The sequence below is a fragment of the Schistocerca cancellata genome, chromosome 2, assembly GCF_023864275.1.
Source record: "Schistocerca cancellata isolate TAMUIC-IGC-003103 chromosome 2, iqSchCanc2.1, whole genome shotgun sequence".
In the NCBI taxonomy this organism is placed as follows: domain Eukaryota; kingdom Metazoa; phylum Arthropoda; class Insecta; order Orthoptera; family Acrididae; genus Schistocerca; species Schistocerca cancellata.
In genome coordinates this window covers 697,034,400-697,053,338 of record NC_064627.1, presented here as the reverse complement: position 1 = coordinate 697,053,338, position 18,939 = coordinate 697,034,400, and the positions used below count along the sequence as shown (strand labels likewise).

Here is an 18,939-nt window from a genome sequence, read left to right as displayed (position 1 = left end):
AGTCAGCCCCACCTGAGATAACTAACACCAAACTTAACAAAAAATGAAAATTTCAAACTTCAAAAATTCATACAAAATTAAGTGTTCTTGCTCTATATGAGGCTAGTAGTGTATGACATCTAACTATAGGAAAAAAATAGACTCTCATAAATCACTCCTTATTTGTTATTTTTGGGCCTACAAAGTGGATTTTAGAAAATCTGGATACCAAACTTGGGAGGTCATTTTTGAATTTAGGGTATTTTGTGTAATAGACAATGTTGTAGAGGACACTTTTCTAAAACAGGGTGTATACGTGGACAAGGAAAAAAAATTCCCGGATCTCCCGGTTAAAAATACATTTTCTCCCGGGTGAAAATACACTTTTTCCGTGTTAAGTGAAAGTATACGTTTCCTCGGAGCAGTAAACTTTATCAATCATTTGAATGGTTATGGTTTTATACAGCGGCTTAAAATTCCCCAGCACTTTAGAAAATGAAACTCGGGAAGGAAAACCACGTTTTGGAAAGTTCTTTAATGTGCAGCAACATATACGTTGCATATTTTTGTATAACGAAAGTATAAATTCGAATTGCACCAAAAACCGCATGTTACTTTTCGAAACATTGAAATAGACATTGCGATGCGCTTTTGTAAGCCAGTCATAGCTCACGTCACTTCACGTGATCTCACTAGAAGATGACAGCAGATATTCATAGCGTAGGTAACATGATGTAGTCAGCCAACAGCATCACAGTAGCGCAAACACACAAGCAGGAAAAGTTAATTGTTTAAATTAATACACACTGTTTCGGCAGGAAAAGCAAAGTTTTCATTTTTAATATTTGTCGCGAAGATTAATAAGCTACAAGAGAAGCTTTCACATATAATGTTGATCGTTTTTGCATGTTTTACACTTTAAGGCATCACATAAATTTGCCAGTAAAATCTTTAATACCAACATAAATCTCTGATCATTTGGGCTCAAAATTCTTCTAAATGGCTTGTCATTAAAGAGTTGATTTTTAAATGAGAGTCAAACGCTCTGTGATTTAAGAAATTCCTCATAAATTCTCGCACATAATTCATCTTGCACAAAAGGAAATTTTTCAAACGACAATTCGCAATATTTTCCGAGATCTGTTACAAATAGATTTGTTCCAGCAGTTGCCAGAGAATGCCACATAAGGGCATCCCCGCGCTTGCACAGCTACGATGATGTAGGGAGCCCGTATGTTCATATGAGTAAAACACTTAAAGATCTTGCATTATGTCATAACAGAAACAAGACATCAGAGGATACTACACGAAAGTCGGAATTTCTTGAACCATACTGAAATGAATAATTCGCTTTAAAGTGCACATTCGTATGTCCAGATACCCAGCGAAGTAGGCCTCGATCTAATATTAACCTTTTCAGTGTGGTTTTCGGGATGTAAATTTTCTTGGAGTACCAGTATTGTATTGTCTCATGTTTGTTTCTTTATTATGGCATAATGCCATACGTGGTAGAAGATGAAAACGTGTGCTTGAAATGCAGTGAACAGTTGAAACTAGCCAATAGTGTGGAATAAAACACTTCGTTTGAAACAAACTGGTTGTCTCAGCGCAAAAGATAAATAAAAGCCGAATTTCTTTAGCAAAGTGACAAAAATAACTTAATTGTTCTGCAAGGCGATTAATGCTTGACTTGTCAGAAAGGTGGAAATAAAATAAAATCTGGAACTAACAACATACTGTAGCCTTCGATAATTATGTGGATGTATTTTAATTCACTTGATAGCTCCCAGCTACAGAAATCACTTTTCTTTCCATTTGACGTGAGAGCAGTAAACGAAGAGAAAACAGCAAAATCACTAAATGTAAACACAGATCACATGGATCTACAATCGAGCATTTGAGATAGGACGCAAAAAATTAAAAAAAAAAAAAAACTTTTCAAAAATGTTCGTTTTGTAGTGCTCATCTTTCTGAAGAGTCTGATGCATAAAACATATAACTTCGAGGAAACGTAAGCCATGTAATTTGGTCTTAAGTGTCCCAAGGGCAGTGCCACACCTCTTCACACAGCATTCTTCTACCGCATACCTAATCAATCAATCACATAAACAAACGGCATTCACCCGTTCGGCTTTATTCCGCTCAGCTCGTATAGCCCCGTCACCTTCTGTCTGCAGGAATGTTTATTTCTAGATGCGACGAGGATTCCCCTGGCATGGACATCATGTACACTATGCACGCATTCAAAAAGCAACTTATGATTCATTCATAAATCAACTTAGAATGTGTTAAAAAAGCAACAGGGATGCATTTCAAAATCATTTGAATGATCGATAGACTAGCGTGCGCTAGATGCTTTGTGAAACAAGGTTTTTTTCCCCCCTCAAGAATACTAATTTGGCCCCCTCACCACCAAAATTGCCGCCCGGTTCTGATACCCTGGTTTGCTGCAGACACAACCAACAGTGACATTTCTGTACACAGAAGCGGGAGAAGGTACTACCCATACGCGACTCGACTGCGCATGCACATGATCCTGCTCGTAACTGCTTAAATGAAAAGAATGTAAACAATTGTGACGTCACGCTCATAGAAGGCAATTTGTAGTCACGAAGGATTGCATAGTCTTCCTAAACCCTTTGACACATTTTGCTGATGGCAAACGCTTGTATGAGCACTGTCTTTATATATATGACGCATTTCCTTTGCAATTTAGGTTTTATTCTCCCGTTCATATATTGTTGCTGCAGCATTATTCTGCAGTAGCGGGATACAGTAATATCCTTCGTTGGAGTATCAGTTCTTACCAGTCAAAATTATAAAAAACTAACTGAAAATTAAAACAACGAAAAATTCCCGGAATTCTAAAAAACTCCCGGGTTTTTCCCGGTTTTCTCCCAGATAAAAAAATTCCCGGGTATTTCCCGGATCTCCCGGGTCGTATACACCCTGTAAAAACAATCATGTCAGTTTCAATGTTGTAACTAAACCCAATGAAGAGATATTCATATTTTTGCTAATGTCTCTAAACTGAAAAACTGTTTTGCGCTTACAAACAAAGATTGCTGCCATTCAGTGAAGGTGAAAGGTAAAATTATTTAAAAAAAACTGTTTTGAACTTCTTAATATAGGGTAATCACATATATCTACCTTCAGCTATGTCCATCCTACATCTACATCTACATCTACATTTATACTCCGTAAGCCACCCAACGGTGTGTGGCGGAGGGCACTTCACGTGCCACTGTCATTACCTCCCTTTTCTATTCCAGTCGCGTATGGTTCGCGGGAAGAACGACTGTCTGAAAGCCTCTGTGCGCACTCGAATCTCTCTAATTTTACATTCGTGATCTCCTCGGGAGGTATAAGTAGGGGGAAGCAATATATTCTATACCTCATCCAGAAACGCACCCTCTCGAAACCTGGCGAGCAAGCTACACCGCGATGCAGAGCGCCTCTCTTGCAGAGTCTGCCACTTGAGTTGGCTAAACATCTCCGTAACGCTATCATGCTTACCAAATAACCCTGTGACGAAACGCACTGTTCTTCTTTGGATCTTCTCTATCTCCTCCGTCAACCCGATTTGGTACGGATCCCACACTGATGAGCCATACTCAAGTACAGGTCGAACGAGTGTTTTGTAAGCCACCTCCTTTGTTGATGGACTACATTTTCTAAGGACTCTCCCAATGAATCTCAACCTGGTACCCGCCTTACCAAAAATTAATTTTATATGATCATTCCACTTCAAATCGTTCTGCACGCATACTCCCAGATATTTTACAGAAGTAACTGCTACCAGTGTTTGTTCCCCTATCATATAATCATACAATAAAGGATCCTTCTTTCTATGTATTCGCAATACATTACATTTGTCTATGTCAGTTGCCACTTCCTGCACCAAGTGCCTATCTGCTGCAGATCTTCCTGCATTTCGCTACAATTTTCTAATGCTGCAACTTCTCTGTATACTACAGCATCATCCGCAAAAAGCCGCATGGAACTTCCGACACTATCTACTAGGTCATTTATATATATTGTGAAAAGCAATGGTCCCGTAACACTCCCCTGTGGCACGCCAGAGGTAACTTTAACGTCTGTAGACGTCTCCCCATTGATAACAACATGCTGTGTTCTGTTTGCTAAAAACTCTTCAATCCAGCCACACAGCTAGTCTGATATTCCGTAGGCTCTTACTTTGTTTATCAGGCGACAGTGCGGAACTGTATCGAACACCTTCCAGAAGTCAAGGAAAATAGCATCTACCTGGGAGCCTGTATGTAATATTTTCTGGGTCTCATGAACAAATAAAGCGAGTTGGGTCTCATACGATCACTGTTTCCGGAATCCATGTTGATACCTACAGAGTAGGTTCTGGGTTTCCAAAAACGACATGATACTCGAGCAAAAAACATGTTCTAAAATTCTGCAACAGATCGACGTCCGAGATATAGGTCTATAGTTTTGTGCATCTGCTCGACGACCCTTCTTGAAGACTGGGACTACCTGTGCTCTTCTCCAATCATTTGGAACCTTCCGTTCCTCTAGAGACTTGCAGTACATGGCTGTTAGAAGGGGGGCAAGTTTTTTCGTGTACTCTGTGTAGAATCGAATTGGTATCCTGTCAGGTCCAGTGGACTTTCCTCTGTTGAGTGATTCCAGTTGCTTTTCTATTCCTTGGACACTTATTTCGATGTCAGCCATTTTTTCGTTTGTGCGAGGATTTAGAGAAGGAACTGCAGTGCAGTCCTCCTCTGTGAAACAGCTTTGGAAAAATGTATTTAGTATTTCAGCTTTACGCGTGTCATCCTCTGTTTCAATGCCATCATCATCCTGGAGTGTCTGGATATGCTGTTTTGAGCCACTTACTGATTTAACGAAAGACCAGAACTTCCTAGGATTTTCTGTCAAGTCGGTACATAGTATTTTACTTTCGAATTCACTGAACGCTTCACGCATAGCCCTCCTCCTTACGCTAACTTTGACATCGTTTAGCTTCTGTTTGTCTGAGAGGTTTTGGCTGCGTTTAAACTTGGAGTAAAGCTCTCTCTGCTTTCGCAGTAGATTCCTAACTTTGTTGTTGAACCACGGTGGGTTTTTCCCGTCCCTCACAGTTTTACTCGGCACATACCTGTCTAAAACGCATTTACGATTGCCTTGAACTTTTTCCATAAACACTCAACATTGTCAGTGTCGGAACAGAAATTTTCGTTTTGATCTGGTAGGTAGTCTGAAATCTGCCTTCTATTACTCTTGCTAAACAGATAAACCTTACTCCCTTTTTTTATATTCCTATTAACTTCCATATTCAGGGATGCTGCAACGGCCTTATGATCACTGATTCCCTGTTCTGCACTTACAGAGTCGAAAAGTTCGGGTCTTTTTGTTATCAGTAGGTCCAAGAGTCGGTTCTCTGTTTAATTGCTCGAGGTAATTTTGGGATAGTGCACTCAGTATAATGTCACTCGATGCTCTGTCCCTACCACCCGTCCTAAACATCTGAGTGTCCCAGTCTATATCTGGTACACTGAAATCTCCCCCTAAGACTACAACATATTGAGAAAATTTATGTGAAATGTATTCCAAATTTTCTCTAAGTTGTTCTGCCACTAATGCTGCTGAGTCGGGAGGTCGGTAAAAGGAGCCAATTATTAACCTAGCTCGGTTGTTGAGTGTAACCTCCACCCATAATAATTCACAGGAACTATCCAATTCTACTTCACTACAGGATAAACTACCACTAACAGCGACATACGCGCCACCACCGGTTGCATGCAATCTATCCTTTCTAAACACCGTCTGTGCCTTTTTAAAAATTTTGGCAGAATTTATCTCTGGGTTCAGCCAACTTTCTGTACCTATAACGATTTCAGCTTCGGTGCTTTCTATCAGCGCTTGGAGTTCCGGTACTTTACCAATGCAGCTTCGACAGTTTACAATTACAATACCGATTGCTGCTTGGTCCCCGCATGTCCTGACTTTGCCCCACACCCTTTGAGGCTGTTGCCCTTTCTGCACTTGCCCGAGGCCATCTAACCTAAAAAACTGCACAGTCCACACCCTACAACCACCGCTACCCGTGTAGCCGCTTGCTGCGTGTAGTGGACTCCTGACCTATCCAGCGGAACCTGAAACCCCACCACCCTATGGCGCAAGTCGAGGAATCTGCAGCCCACACGGTCGCAGAACTGTCTCAGCCTCTGATTCAGACTCTGCACTCGGCTCTGTACCAAAGGTCCGCAGTCAGTCCTGTCACCGATGCTGCAGATGGTGAGCTCTGCTTTCATCCCGCTAGCGAGACTGGCAGTCTTTACCAAATCAGATAGCCACCGGAAGCCAGAGAGGATTTCCTCCAATCCATAGCGACACACATCATTGGTGCCGACATGAGCGACCACCTGCAGATGGGTGCACACTGTACCCTTCATGGTATCCGGAAGGACCCTTCCCCCTGGTATGCATACGGAGTGCACATTGGTTTTCTTCCCCTCTCTTGCTGCCATATCCCTAAGGGGCCCCATTACGTGCCTGACGTTGGAGCTCCCAACTATCAGTAAGCCTACCCTCTGCGACCGCCTAGATCTTGCAGACTTAGGGGCAACCTCTGGAACAGAACAAGCAGCCATGTCCGGCCGAAGATCAGTATCAGCCGGAGACAGAGCCTGAAATTGGTACGTCAGACAAACTGGAGAGGCCTTCCGTTCAGCCCTCCGGAATGTCTTTCGCCCCCTGCCACACCTCGAGACGACCTCCCACTCTACCACAGGTGAGGGATCAGTCTCAATGTGGGCAGTATCCCGGGCAGCCACAGTTGTAGTCCGATCAGGGGATGCGTGGGACGAGCTGGCCATCCCCGACAAACCCCCATCCGGAGCCCCACAGTGATGCCCATTGGCAACAGCCTCAAGCTGTGTGACAGAAGCCAACACTGCCTGAAGCTGGGAGCGAAGGGATGCCAACTCAGCCTGCATCCGAACACAGCAGTTGCAGTCTCTATCCATGCTAAAAACTGATGTGCAAAGAACGTCTGAACTAATCTACAGAGAGCACAAACAATTTGACACAAAATTTAAACGATTATTAAAATACAAGACTGCCTAGTAAATGCAGTAATGCTGTTACTTGCGCACTGCTGACACACTGCTCGGCGGCGGAAGGAGACTACGCGATTTTACACTATTCAGGTACTAAAACGCTATTCTACAACTCTCAAATACTATAATACGCCGGAAAATTATGAATTAAACAATGTAAGTACCAAAAACATGCAAAGATATTAAGAATTAAACTATGTAACAAATAAGTAAGCTAGGGGTATACGACTGTGTGATTTTCGTTAAAATCAATTACCAAAATGTCAGTGCATGAGCAGTTTTCTACAAATGAGTTATTATACTTCATTGAAAAATGTCCTGTACGAGGTATGACACAAAAGAAACCAGAATGAAGTTATAAATTTATACGCTTACTGAAGAATATAAATACAAATAACTGCAACCAGCTACAGATGCCTGTATTTTTTATTCAATTAATAGACAGTCACATGTTCTACAGTATGAGCTTAATCTTACAAAATATGTTCAATAAGCGTACAGATAATTTGAGTCAAAACACACTACCTTCATCCCTTATTCTACTAAAAAACCGCAGACACACACACACACACACACACACACACACACACACACACACACACACACACACACACACAGAGAGAGAGAGAGAGAGAGAGAGAGAGAGAGAGAGAGAGAGAGAGAGAGAGAGAGCAGCAACATATGTGAGAATTGGAGGTAGAGAGGATCGATATTCCCCTCACCATTGCAGTCCAAACTGTCATGTATGAGATTTTTTGTCTAAGCCTTCCATAGATAACAATGTTTGGACTAAGCTACAAAACTAAATCAAGTATCACTTAATTAGACTCTAGAACTAATAACAAAATTTACTTTAAATCGAGCAGGGAAAATTGAGTTCTTATAGAAGCACTTCCAAACTGAACTTTCACTGTTAGAAATCACTTGCATTATAACCATAAAAATTGTCCATTGTGTACTTTTGTTGTCTATTTCTTGTGTCTGTTGTACAATTAGCTGTCAAGGAAATTATATACTAGGTAAAGTAATGAAAATTATGAGAATAGCATATGCACAAGAATAAACTATTCAGGGAGTTTAGGATATCGTAAATGTGAATTTTGGGGTGCAGACTGAGTCACGGCCCAGTGACATATTTTATGACTCCATCTTGATAGTGTGAAGCTCTATAGTGCCTTCATTTATTCCCATATAACAGGGCCATACTGAAATAAGAATACAACTCTTGTTTTTGGTAGTGAGACTAACCATTCAAACTAATTATATATTCAATGAGCATCAAATCACACGATCTGAATATGAAAGAATGATTATGAGTTTTGGTGGACACCAATAGAAATGTGGAACTGTGCTCTTATTTAAGTGTCATAATTCAAAAAATTATGCAACACTGAGTGTGAGAGACGTGATGATTATGTCACTTCTCGCACACTTAGTATCTTACATCATACCATTACTAACAGGCTGCTAAAGCCACAAAGTAGCAGTTCCCAGCTTGGCACCTCGCTCAGCTGCTAACCTTGCACGTCTCCTACGTCGTCTCTGTACAAGAACAGTGATGTACTCTTATTTATGGACAGTACTTCTAGTTGAGCACTCTTAATTTCATAAATAATACAAGACAAAAGAAATGTTTCACGCCATAAGAAAACAGAAAATAAGAAGAAAAAAGGAAGAGATATACACACACATTAATAATTTGTTGAATTTGGTTCTGCAATAAATTTGGAAGACTAGGGGTGAAAAACATTGGTCCCAAGAAAATGTTTGTGTCAACAAAATTTTGATCAATAACTGAATATGATACATGTTCAAATTTTCAGGTTCAATACCAATATAAAAATTAGTAATGAAATGAAATAAAAATTGAGGAATATGTGACTACGTAAGATGACGTTTAACTCTGTGAATGAACCAATAGCAGACAGACCAAAATGTTGAATTAAAATGCCTTTCCTCTAAAATATAAAAGAAACAATAGGTTGCATGGAAGTATACCCACAATTCCATGGGTAAAATTCTGTTTCATTAACTTATTCCTTTCACTTTTCCCTGCAGTCCACTCTTCCCATTCTCTCCTGTTACAAGATCTTTATACAGATCCTGCTGAATTAGCATAATGTAAGAAAACAAATGCAGAAATTCTTGTAATGTAACCTGCATGCACAGATAAGTACAGTACAATAAACATTTTTCTTGCTTTGACAAACATTTTGTTGGTAAGAATCTTTCCTTCTTTTATAAATGTAAACTAAGAATAAACCCCTCCTGTAGTAAAAGATTCCCTCACAGTCAATTTCCAGCTTCAATCCTAGCATCTCCTGCCCAACTACCCCCTAGTAACTTTCCAGCATTTCCTCACTTTTAATCTTCCTGACCTTGCTTTCTGCTCAATTCCTGCCCAATAAACTCCTCAAACCTTCCACGAATGCCTCATCATGCCCTTGGTGCATCTGGAATCCTTGCCCTTCCACAAAAATTTCTTCCCCCTATTCCGCTCCCCCAAATGCAGATTTGACTATCCAATGGCTCTTTGCTTCAAAATAATAGAAACAAAAAATTAACTCAAGCACGGCTGATCCTGCAATAGTAGTAATGAGGCATCAATCCAGTAGTTCCTTCTTCATTATTCACATGCTGTTACATAACATGGCTAAAATGAAGCACAGAAAATACACTGATGGAAAAGAAAATTGCAACACCAAAAAAATAATTAATGTAGAACCATGAAATTTTAGGAATACATTTGTCTAGGTAACCTTGATTAACATGGCAACATTACAGGTTAATGTAAGTGCAAGGCATGCCACTGCGAATGTGAAATGCTGGTACATTAATAACCCGTGTAATCACCAGAATGTTGAATGCAAGGATGTAAAAGTGCATGCATTGTGTTGCACAAGTGCCAAATGTCAGTTTGTGGGATGGAGTTCCATATCTGTTACACTTGGTCAGTCAATACAGGGTGGTTAATGCTGGCTGTGGGTGATGCTGGAGTTGTCATCTGATGATTGGAGGCCAAGGCAACATGTCCAAATACTGTAGAGCATGTTACGTTGTAACAGCAATATGTGGGTGGGAGTTATCCTATCACAAAGCACTCCTTGGTATGCTGTTCATGAAAGGCAGCACAACAGGTCGATTCATCAGACTGACAAACAAATTTGTAGTCAGTGTGCATGTGATAACAACGAGAGTGCTCCTGCTGTCATATGTAACTGTACCCTAGACCATAGCTCCAGGGGTAGATCCAGTATGTCTTCCATGCAGACAAGTTGGTTGCAGACCCTGAACTGGCCCCCTCCTAACCAACACACAGTAGTCACTGACATTGAGGCAGAACCACCTTTCATCAGAAAAACCAATAGTCCTCCACCTTGCCCTCCAATGAGCTCTCGCTTGACACCACTGAGGTCGCAAATGGTGGTGGTTTGCGGTCAGTGGAATGCATGCTACAGGGCGTCTGGCTCAGAGCTGTCCTTCAACTAACCAATTTGCAACAGCTTGTCATGTCACTGTGGTTCCAACTGTCGCTCAAATTGCTGCTGCAGATGCAGTACATACCGTACCACATGCTAAACATGATGGTCTTTCCTCTCGGTAGTGGCATGTGACTGTCCAGAGCCCAGTCTTCTTGTGACAGTATATTCTCATGACCACCTGTGCCAGCAATCATGTGCAGTGGCTACATTCCTGCCAAGTCTTTCTGCAGTATCGCAGAAGGAACACCCAGCGTTTCATAGCTCTACTAAATGACCTCATTAAAACTCAGTGAATTGTTGATAATGGCATGTTTGTCACATTAAAGGCACTCTTGACTAACACCAATTCATCATCACAGCCAGTATCAAAGGTAACTAACACTCACGATTGTTACAGTGTGTACTCGAAGTAAACTTGATTTGCTTCCTCATAGTGGTGCTACTACCATCATTCTTATGTGATTGGTGCAAAATCTGAATAGGCATCATCTTTCAGATGTAGAAATTCCTACCAACTTTCGTTTATGTCCCACAACTCTTTCTTGGTATTGTGATTTTTTTTTCTGTCAGTGTAGTTGACACGCCACTATTCTTTATATTTGTTCACAGATTGTTTTGTGGCGCTGTATCATAGGCCTTTCACAAATCCATGAAGACTAAATGGGTCTCTATCCCCAGGTCTCTATCCCCCTGACAGTTCTCTTCCCTATTAGATTCCGTGATGTGAATATTCCATTGATGCACGAGCCCTCTGGTCTAGAACCATTCTGTTCTTCAGATATAATGGCCTACATCTCCATTCTTTCTTTTGAGATTCAACTGCATAATTGCACTAGTGAGGTATCACACCTATGCCTCATTAATTTCCACAGCCCTTTTTGTTTCCCTTCTGATACACTGAAGTATAACTGATTTCTCCCATTCCTTGGGGTATCTGGTCCCCTTCCAAACACTTATTGTACAAGTATGCCAAGATATCATATATGACCACAGAAGCTTCCTTTATGTTTATTTCACCCAGCCCCAGTGATTTATCATTTTTCATATGCTTCACAGCTTTACAAATTTTTCACGAGGTTGTGGGTCATGCACATGGGTGTTTATCTTCTCCCATCAAATTTAACATTCCTTTTATACATATCTTTCTCTTCTCAGCGAGTAGGGCTCGGTAATACTTTACCCACAACTCCATGCTTATTAGAGTAATCACAGCACTATCTTTGTTTTCAGTTCTCTTCGTCATAAGTATTTTCCACACTCTCTTGTAATCACAAAAGGGAACTGTATCTAACAACAAGAAAGAGTAATGACACAGAAACAAACAAATATTATAAAAACTACTGTGCTACATTAAGAAAGGTTATTAAAAAGTCCAGAAGTGTGTGCATCATGTCTGAGATTAATACCTCTGATAACAAAATCAAAACAATTTGGAATATTATTACAAGGGAGACAGGACAGCCAAGAGTACAGGATGACGGCATCACCATCAAAGCGAATGGAAACTAGATAAACAACAAGCCGGATGTCGAAAACATTTTGAATAATCATTTTTTAAATGTTGTAGAGAAAATAGGATCTAAATGTTCATTAGAAGAAGCAATGCAGTTAATGGAAGAGGCCTTACCCACACCATTGATACAATTGAAATTCCAGCCACCTCTCCATCTGAAATTAGGAAGATAATAAACTCTCTCGAGAATAAAAGCTCACATGGGATTGATGGCATTTCCAGCAGGATAATAAAAGTTTGTTCCCAAGAAGTAAGTGGGATTCTTAGCCACATATGTAATAGCTCTCTGAAGCAGGGTATTTTCCCAGGTAGACTGAAGTATGCCATTGTTATACCACTGCATAAAAAAGGGGATATGTCTGATGTCAACAACTACTGCCCAATCTCTCTTCTGACTGCCTTATCCAAAATTCTTGAAAAAGTAATGTATTGTAGAGTAGCTTCACACCTTTGTAAAAATAAAGTTTTAACAAAATGTCAGTTTGGTTTCCAGAAGGGTTTTTCAATGGAAAATGCTATATCTACTTTCACTAATGAAATATTAAATGCTCTGAGTAACTGGAAGTCACCTGTTGGGATTTTTTGTGATCTATTAAAGGCTTCTGATTGTGTAAATCATGGAATACTTCTAGATAAGCTCAAGTACTGTGGTATGAATGGGACAGTGCTCAAATGGTTTAAATCATACCTAACTGGAAGAGTGCAGAAAGTTGAAATAAACAGTTCACATAATATGCAAAAAACTGGTGATTTCTCAAACTGGGGAACAATCAAGAATGGGGTGCTGCAAGGTCCGGTCTTGGGTCCTCTGCTGTTCTTAATATATATTAATGACTTGCCATTCTATATTCACGAAGCTGCAAAGCTGGTACTTTTTGCCGATGATACAAGTATAGCTATCACACCCGACAGGCAAGAATTAACTGGTGAAATTGTAAACGATGTTTTTCAGAAAATCATTAAGTGGTTCTCTGCAAATGGGCTCTTATTAAACTTTGACAAAACACAGTATCTACAGTTCCACACAGTAAATGGAATGACCCCATTAATAAATATAGACTTCGATCAGAAATCGGTAGCTAAGGTAGAATATTCAAAATTTCTAGGTGTATGGGGTTGAACTGGAAATAACACACTGAGGATCTGCTGAAACGTTTGAGTTCAGCTACTTATGCTATTAGGGTCTTTGCAAATTTTGGCGATATACATCTGAGTAAATTAGCTTACCATGCCTATTTTCATTCTCTGCTTTCGTATGGCATCATATTCTGGGGTAACTCATCATTGAGTAAAAGAGTGTTCATTGCACAAAAGCGTGTAATCAGAAAAATTGCTGGAGCTCATCCAAGATCATCCCGCAGACACTTATTTAAAGAGCTAGAAATCTTCACTGTAGCCTCACAATATATATATTCACTTATGAAATTTGTTATTAACAATCTGAACGAATTCAAAAGTAATAGCAGTGTACATGGCTACAACACTAGGAGAATGGATGATCTTCACTACTCAACGTTAAATCTAACTTTGGCTCAGAAGGGGGTAAATTATGCTGCCACAAAAGTCTTTGGTCACTTATCTAATAGCATCAAAAGTCTGACAGATAGCCATATAGCATTTAAAAGAAAATTAAAAGAATTTCTTAATGGCAACTCCTTCTACTCATTAGATGAATTTTTGGATATAGTAAGTGGGTAATTTCCCAACCTCCACAAAAAAAAATTATTGAGTGCCATGTAATATGTTGTCTAATGTAATATCTTGTATAGACACCTTTTATTAACCTGACATGTTCCACATCATTACGAAGTGTTGTATTTATGATCTATGGAACAAGTACTAATTTAATCTAATCTAATCTAATCTAAACTCTCCTTACACTAGTACTAGCAAAGTTTTTTTTTTCTATTTATTAATCAGACTTTTTGTTACACCTCATATTTAACTCTAATAATGACACTTTGCGTTGCTTTCTGTTTAGATCCATATGCTATGGTTTTCATCCACCTGAGTGCTCAACCATTTATTATAGGCCTCCCCTTTCGTCTTCACAAGTTTCTCTACTTCCTCATTCTACCATGCAATCCTCCTCTCTTTTTTTCCATTTTGTTTTCCCCTGCTTTAACAGACTGAAACATATCCTCTACAGTTTCATTTCTGATATTTAATGCCTTGGCTGCCAGTCTGACTTGATAGAGGATGTGTTGAATCCTCCTGCAAACTTAACAGATTCTACTGGACCCCTGAAGACTTCAAATTGCCAACTCTCTGTCTTCGCAACCAGCATATTACTGCCTCTGATGCAAAAGGTTGTGGGTTCAAACTTCTTCAGGGACTTTATTTTTTTTTAAATCTTTATCAAAGTAACACTGGTCATTACTTTTATTCAGTTAATTGATTTAAATGTGTTCTTTATTTCTATTGCTTTCTCATACTATTTTAATCACCATGTTAATTTTTCATTTCTTATCATTTCTCTTCCTATTATTCCTTTTCCATGTGCAATCTTTGTTCATGCAATTTCAATTCATTTTATTTATTAACTTTGATTTACCTTCTTTCATTTTATCATCCTATATTTTTGTCCATATTACTGCATTCATTATTTCCATACCTCATATTGCTTGAATGTCATTTTATTTATAATCACTTCTTTCATTTAAATGTTCATTTGTGTTACTTTGCCCATTGTGGAATAAGAGTTTATGTTTTAAATTTTTGTATGATGATTACCATCCAAAACAATGGACATCTTGCAATGAAAAATACATTTTTGACACCATTGCACAGACAGTATAAATAGATTTTGTATTTTGTTTTTTAATCCATACATTATCATTCAAATGTTAACATATTACAATAGATAAATAAAAAGAATTAAACTCACATGCACAAATATTCCAAGTGAAAAGGGAATGACAGGAAGAAGAAATGTGAGAGAAAGTTATTAAAGTTATTAAAATGATGATGTCGATGATGAGTTCGGTTTGTGGGGTGCTCAACTCTGCAGTCATCAGTGCTCATAACTGAAATGATGTGACAAAGGAACAGGAACAAAAAAATTACACTTCCTGGCAGATTACAACTGTGTGCCAGACCGAGCCTCAAACTTGGGACCTTTGCCTTTCGCGGGCAAGTACTCTACCAACTGAGCTACCCAAGCACGACTCACGACCCTTCCTCACAGCTTTAATTCCACCAGTGCCTCATCTTCTACCTTCCACACTTCACAGGAGCTCTTCTGTGAACCTTGCAGAACTAGCACTCCTGGAAGAAAGCATATTGCGGAGACATGGCTTAGCCACAGCCTGGGGGAGTTTCCAGAATGAGATTTTTCACTTTGCAGTGGAGTGTGCGCTGATATGAAACTTCCTGGCAGATTAAAACTGTGTGCTGGACTGAGACTCGAACTCGGAACTACCAGGAGTGCTAATTCTGGAAGGTTTGAGAAGAGCTTCTGTGAAGTTTGGAAGGTAGGAGACGATGTACTGGCGGAATTAAAGCTGTGAGGACAGGTCGTGAGTCGTGCTTGGGTAGCTCAGTTGGTAGAGCACTTGCCCGCGAAAGGCAAAAGTCCCGAGTTCAAGTCTTGGTTCAGCACACAGTTTTAATTTGCCAGGAAGTTTCATATCAGCACACACTCGACTGCAGAGTGAAAATTTCATTCTGGAAACATCCCCCAGGCTGTCGCTAAGCCATGTCTCAGCAATATCCTTTCTTCCAGGAGTGCTAGTTCTGCAAGGTTCGCAGAAGAGCTTCTGTGAAGTTTGGAAGGTAGGAGATGAGGTACTGGCAAAATTAAAGCTGTGAGGATGGGTTGTGAGTCGTGCTTGGGTAGCTCAGTTGGTAGAGCACTTGCCTGTGAAAGGCAAAGGTCCTGAGTTCGAGTCTCGGTCCAGCATACAGTTTTAGTGTGCCACAAAGTTTCATATCAACGCACACTCGTCTGCAGAGTGAAAATCTAATTCTAAAAATATTACATTTAACCCAAGTAACTGAATAAAAATAATAACCATAGTTACTTCAATAAAGATTTAAAAATATAAAAATTTGAAGAAACTGATGAGATCTGAACACACAACCTTTTGCGTGTAAGGCATGTACCTTAACCATTACACTGAATGAGCAATCTGTTACACATCTCTTTTCAAGTATCACACAAAATTTTGAAACTTTTTTCACTGATTACTCACAAATGAAGGCACACCAGGGTGAATGGCTGCAAGGTGTGATAACTGGGATCCTAAACCTACATCACTGAACAGATAGTTTCAGAAAGTTGATCCTACTGCTGGGGACCTCTCCTTGTAAGTTACAATTGGCTGTGTCACCTTCGATCATGGAGTTACATTCTGAGATTATTAAAAAATTTGACTTAGTGAAAAATACAGTTTATAAAAAAATTAGAGATGGAAATACAGATACAAAATAGATTAGAGATTTAATTGAACAGCAATTTACAAAGGTACATTAACAAAATTCAGACAGTAATGCCAGTGTTGATATTCCAAAACAAGATACAGATTTAAGTACAGTAGACATTTTCTTTTCCACTTTGGCAACTTTGTAGTAGTGTAGTACTTGATTTATTTGAACTACAGTGTCAAGAGCATGCTGTGTTCACTATTAACACTCACCAGGTATGGTAACTAATCAAACTATTTGGGAAAGATTAATTGATTTTAATGCATGGTCACAATTACACTGATGGAACACTTATGGTATCTGACCGATCTTAGTCAACAATTATGAAATAATTGCAGATTTGAATCAGCAATTAGCTTTTGGTGTTCATGTACATGATGTGCAAGATATTTTATAAGATTAAGTACAAGTGACTTACTTACGAATAGTTAAGAGTGAAGTTCAGTATTCATTTAAGTTTGAAGCTTATGTGATGTCAAATAGTGAAACTAAGTATTTTAGGAGAATTAAAAAAAAGGGAGATTTCAGGTGGAATTGAGGCAGCCTTGTGCCTATATTAAGCAAATTGAGGTGTGTGGGTTGATGGATGTATTCAGAAATATATCTTGTGATACATTTTTTGACACTACATGTATGCACATATGATAGTTGTGTGATTTCATCTCTGGAGATTTCACTGCCTGCGTCAATTTTGCAGGATGACAACTACAAGACCTCAGTTGTCTGTTATAGTACTTCTTTAACACAATGCGCATACAATGTGTTAAATGTTATATAATTGTGATTCCCTTGTAACCTTCAGCATGGGAAATTTTGAAAGAAATTCAACCACGAAGTGACTTGTTTTCCCTCTTATAAGAGAACCATACTTATATGAAAGACATATATGTAAATAAAGGATACTGTTGTGTCTTTACTATCAACTTAACTATGTAATACTCACAGGTAACAATTTTCTGCGTATCATCTCACTAGCTATACTTAAGTAGCCATATGATACAGTATTTCACTTACAACTGAGAGACTACTCGTTCCTTTTGGACATCTTAGCATAAACAGTTGCAGAATGCTTATGTTTATGACAAGCATTTGGATGAAAGGGCTGAAATGTATGGACAGGTAATGCTACTATGAAATCAGAGGAAATGTACATTACATAAGCAATCTTTTTTGTCCAAATTCCCATATATGGATGCTGGATGTTACTGTCTTCAGGCCAAAGAGGGGAAGAGCAGAAATAATGAAAGGCACCCTTACACAGAAGCTGACTGACATGCTGACACGTAAGTGAGATCCACATAGGGTCATTTAGATCCACAGCAACACAATTAGCTTTAAATAACCAAAAGTATGGCATGGTCATCCTTATTGAAAATGTGGGTGTAGGGTAGGTGTACCAAGGGCAGACCTGCACCTAAATGGAAGAAAATAGTACTATGAAAATCTGAGTAGTTGCTACATCAGTAAAAGAAAAACAAGGATAATGGAATGTAATTGAGTTACATCACATGATACTAAGGGAATTAGATTAGGAAATGAGATACTTAAAGTGGTAGATGAGTTCTACTATTTGGGCAGCAAAATAAATAATGATGGCCAAAGTAGAGAGGATATAAAATGTAGACTGGCAATGGCAAGAAAAGTGTTTCTGAAGGAGAGAAATTTGTGAACATCAAATATAGATTTAAGTGTTAGGAAATTATTTCTGAATGTATTTGAATGTATCTGCATGGAGTGTAGCCATATATGAAAATGAAAAATTATCGATAAACAACTTAGACAAGAAGAGAATAGAAGATTTTGAGATGTGGTGCTACAGAAGAATGCTGAAGATTAGATGGGTAGATCACGTAACTAATGGGGAGGTACTGAACAGAATTGGGGAGAAGAGAACTTTGTGGTACAGCCTGACTAGAAGAAGAGACCAGTTGGCAGGACACATTCTGAGGCATCAAGGGAACTCCAATTTAGTACTGGAGGGAAATGTGGGGGGTAAAAATCGTAGAGGCAGACCAAGAGATAAATGCAGTAAGCAGATTCAGAAGGATGGAGCTTACAGTAGTTATTCAGAGATGAAGACGCTTGCACAGGATAGAGGAGCATGGAGAACTGCATCAAACCTATCTTCGGACTGAATACCACAACAACAACACCCTTCAGAGACAGGAGGTTTAATCGATAACTTCTAACGAAATAGAATAGGGTTGGTTTTGAGGTTTACTCCGAAGTTGCCAAGTAGAGGAACCTCCCCAAGTTGTAGTGGTCCAGTTAATATACCAGGTTAATAAGTGAATAATAAGAAAGCAGCTGTCTGAGCTTTGTTTGCTGTTTTTAATGTAGGCAATGTCCGAGCCCGCCAGCTGAGTGGTTAGCATGACAGACTGTCAATCCAAAGGGCCCGAGTTTGATTCCCGGCTGGGTCTGAGATTTTCTTCGCTCAGGGACT

General features: G+C 39.3%; 1 protein-coding gene across 2 annotated transcripts in view; it reads right to left on the bottom strand.

Annotated features, from left to right (window-relative positions):
- LOC126162471 (transcription elongation factor B polypeptide 3) overlaps positions 1 to 18,939 on the bottom strand; it is a 150,094-nt gene that overhangs the window by 38,105 nt on the left and 93,050 nt on the right. Inside the window, exon 8 of one of the 2 annotated variants that reach the window (XM_049919005.1) lies at positions 8,525 to 8,615. The exons of the other annotated variant lie outside the window; for it this stretch is intronic. Coding sequence (XP_049774962.1) covers positions 8,541 to 8,615 — 75 coding nt within the window. The 3' untranslated portion in view covers positions 8,525 to 8,540. The remainder of the gene's footprint in view (positions 1 to 8,524; positions 8,616 to 18,939) is intronic. 2 annotated transcript variants of the gene reach the window in all.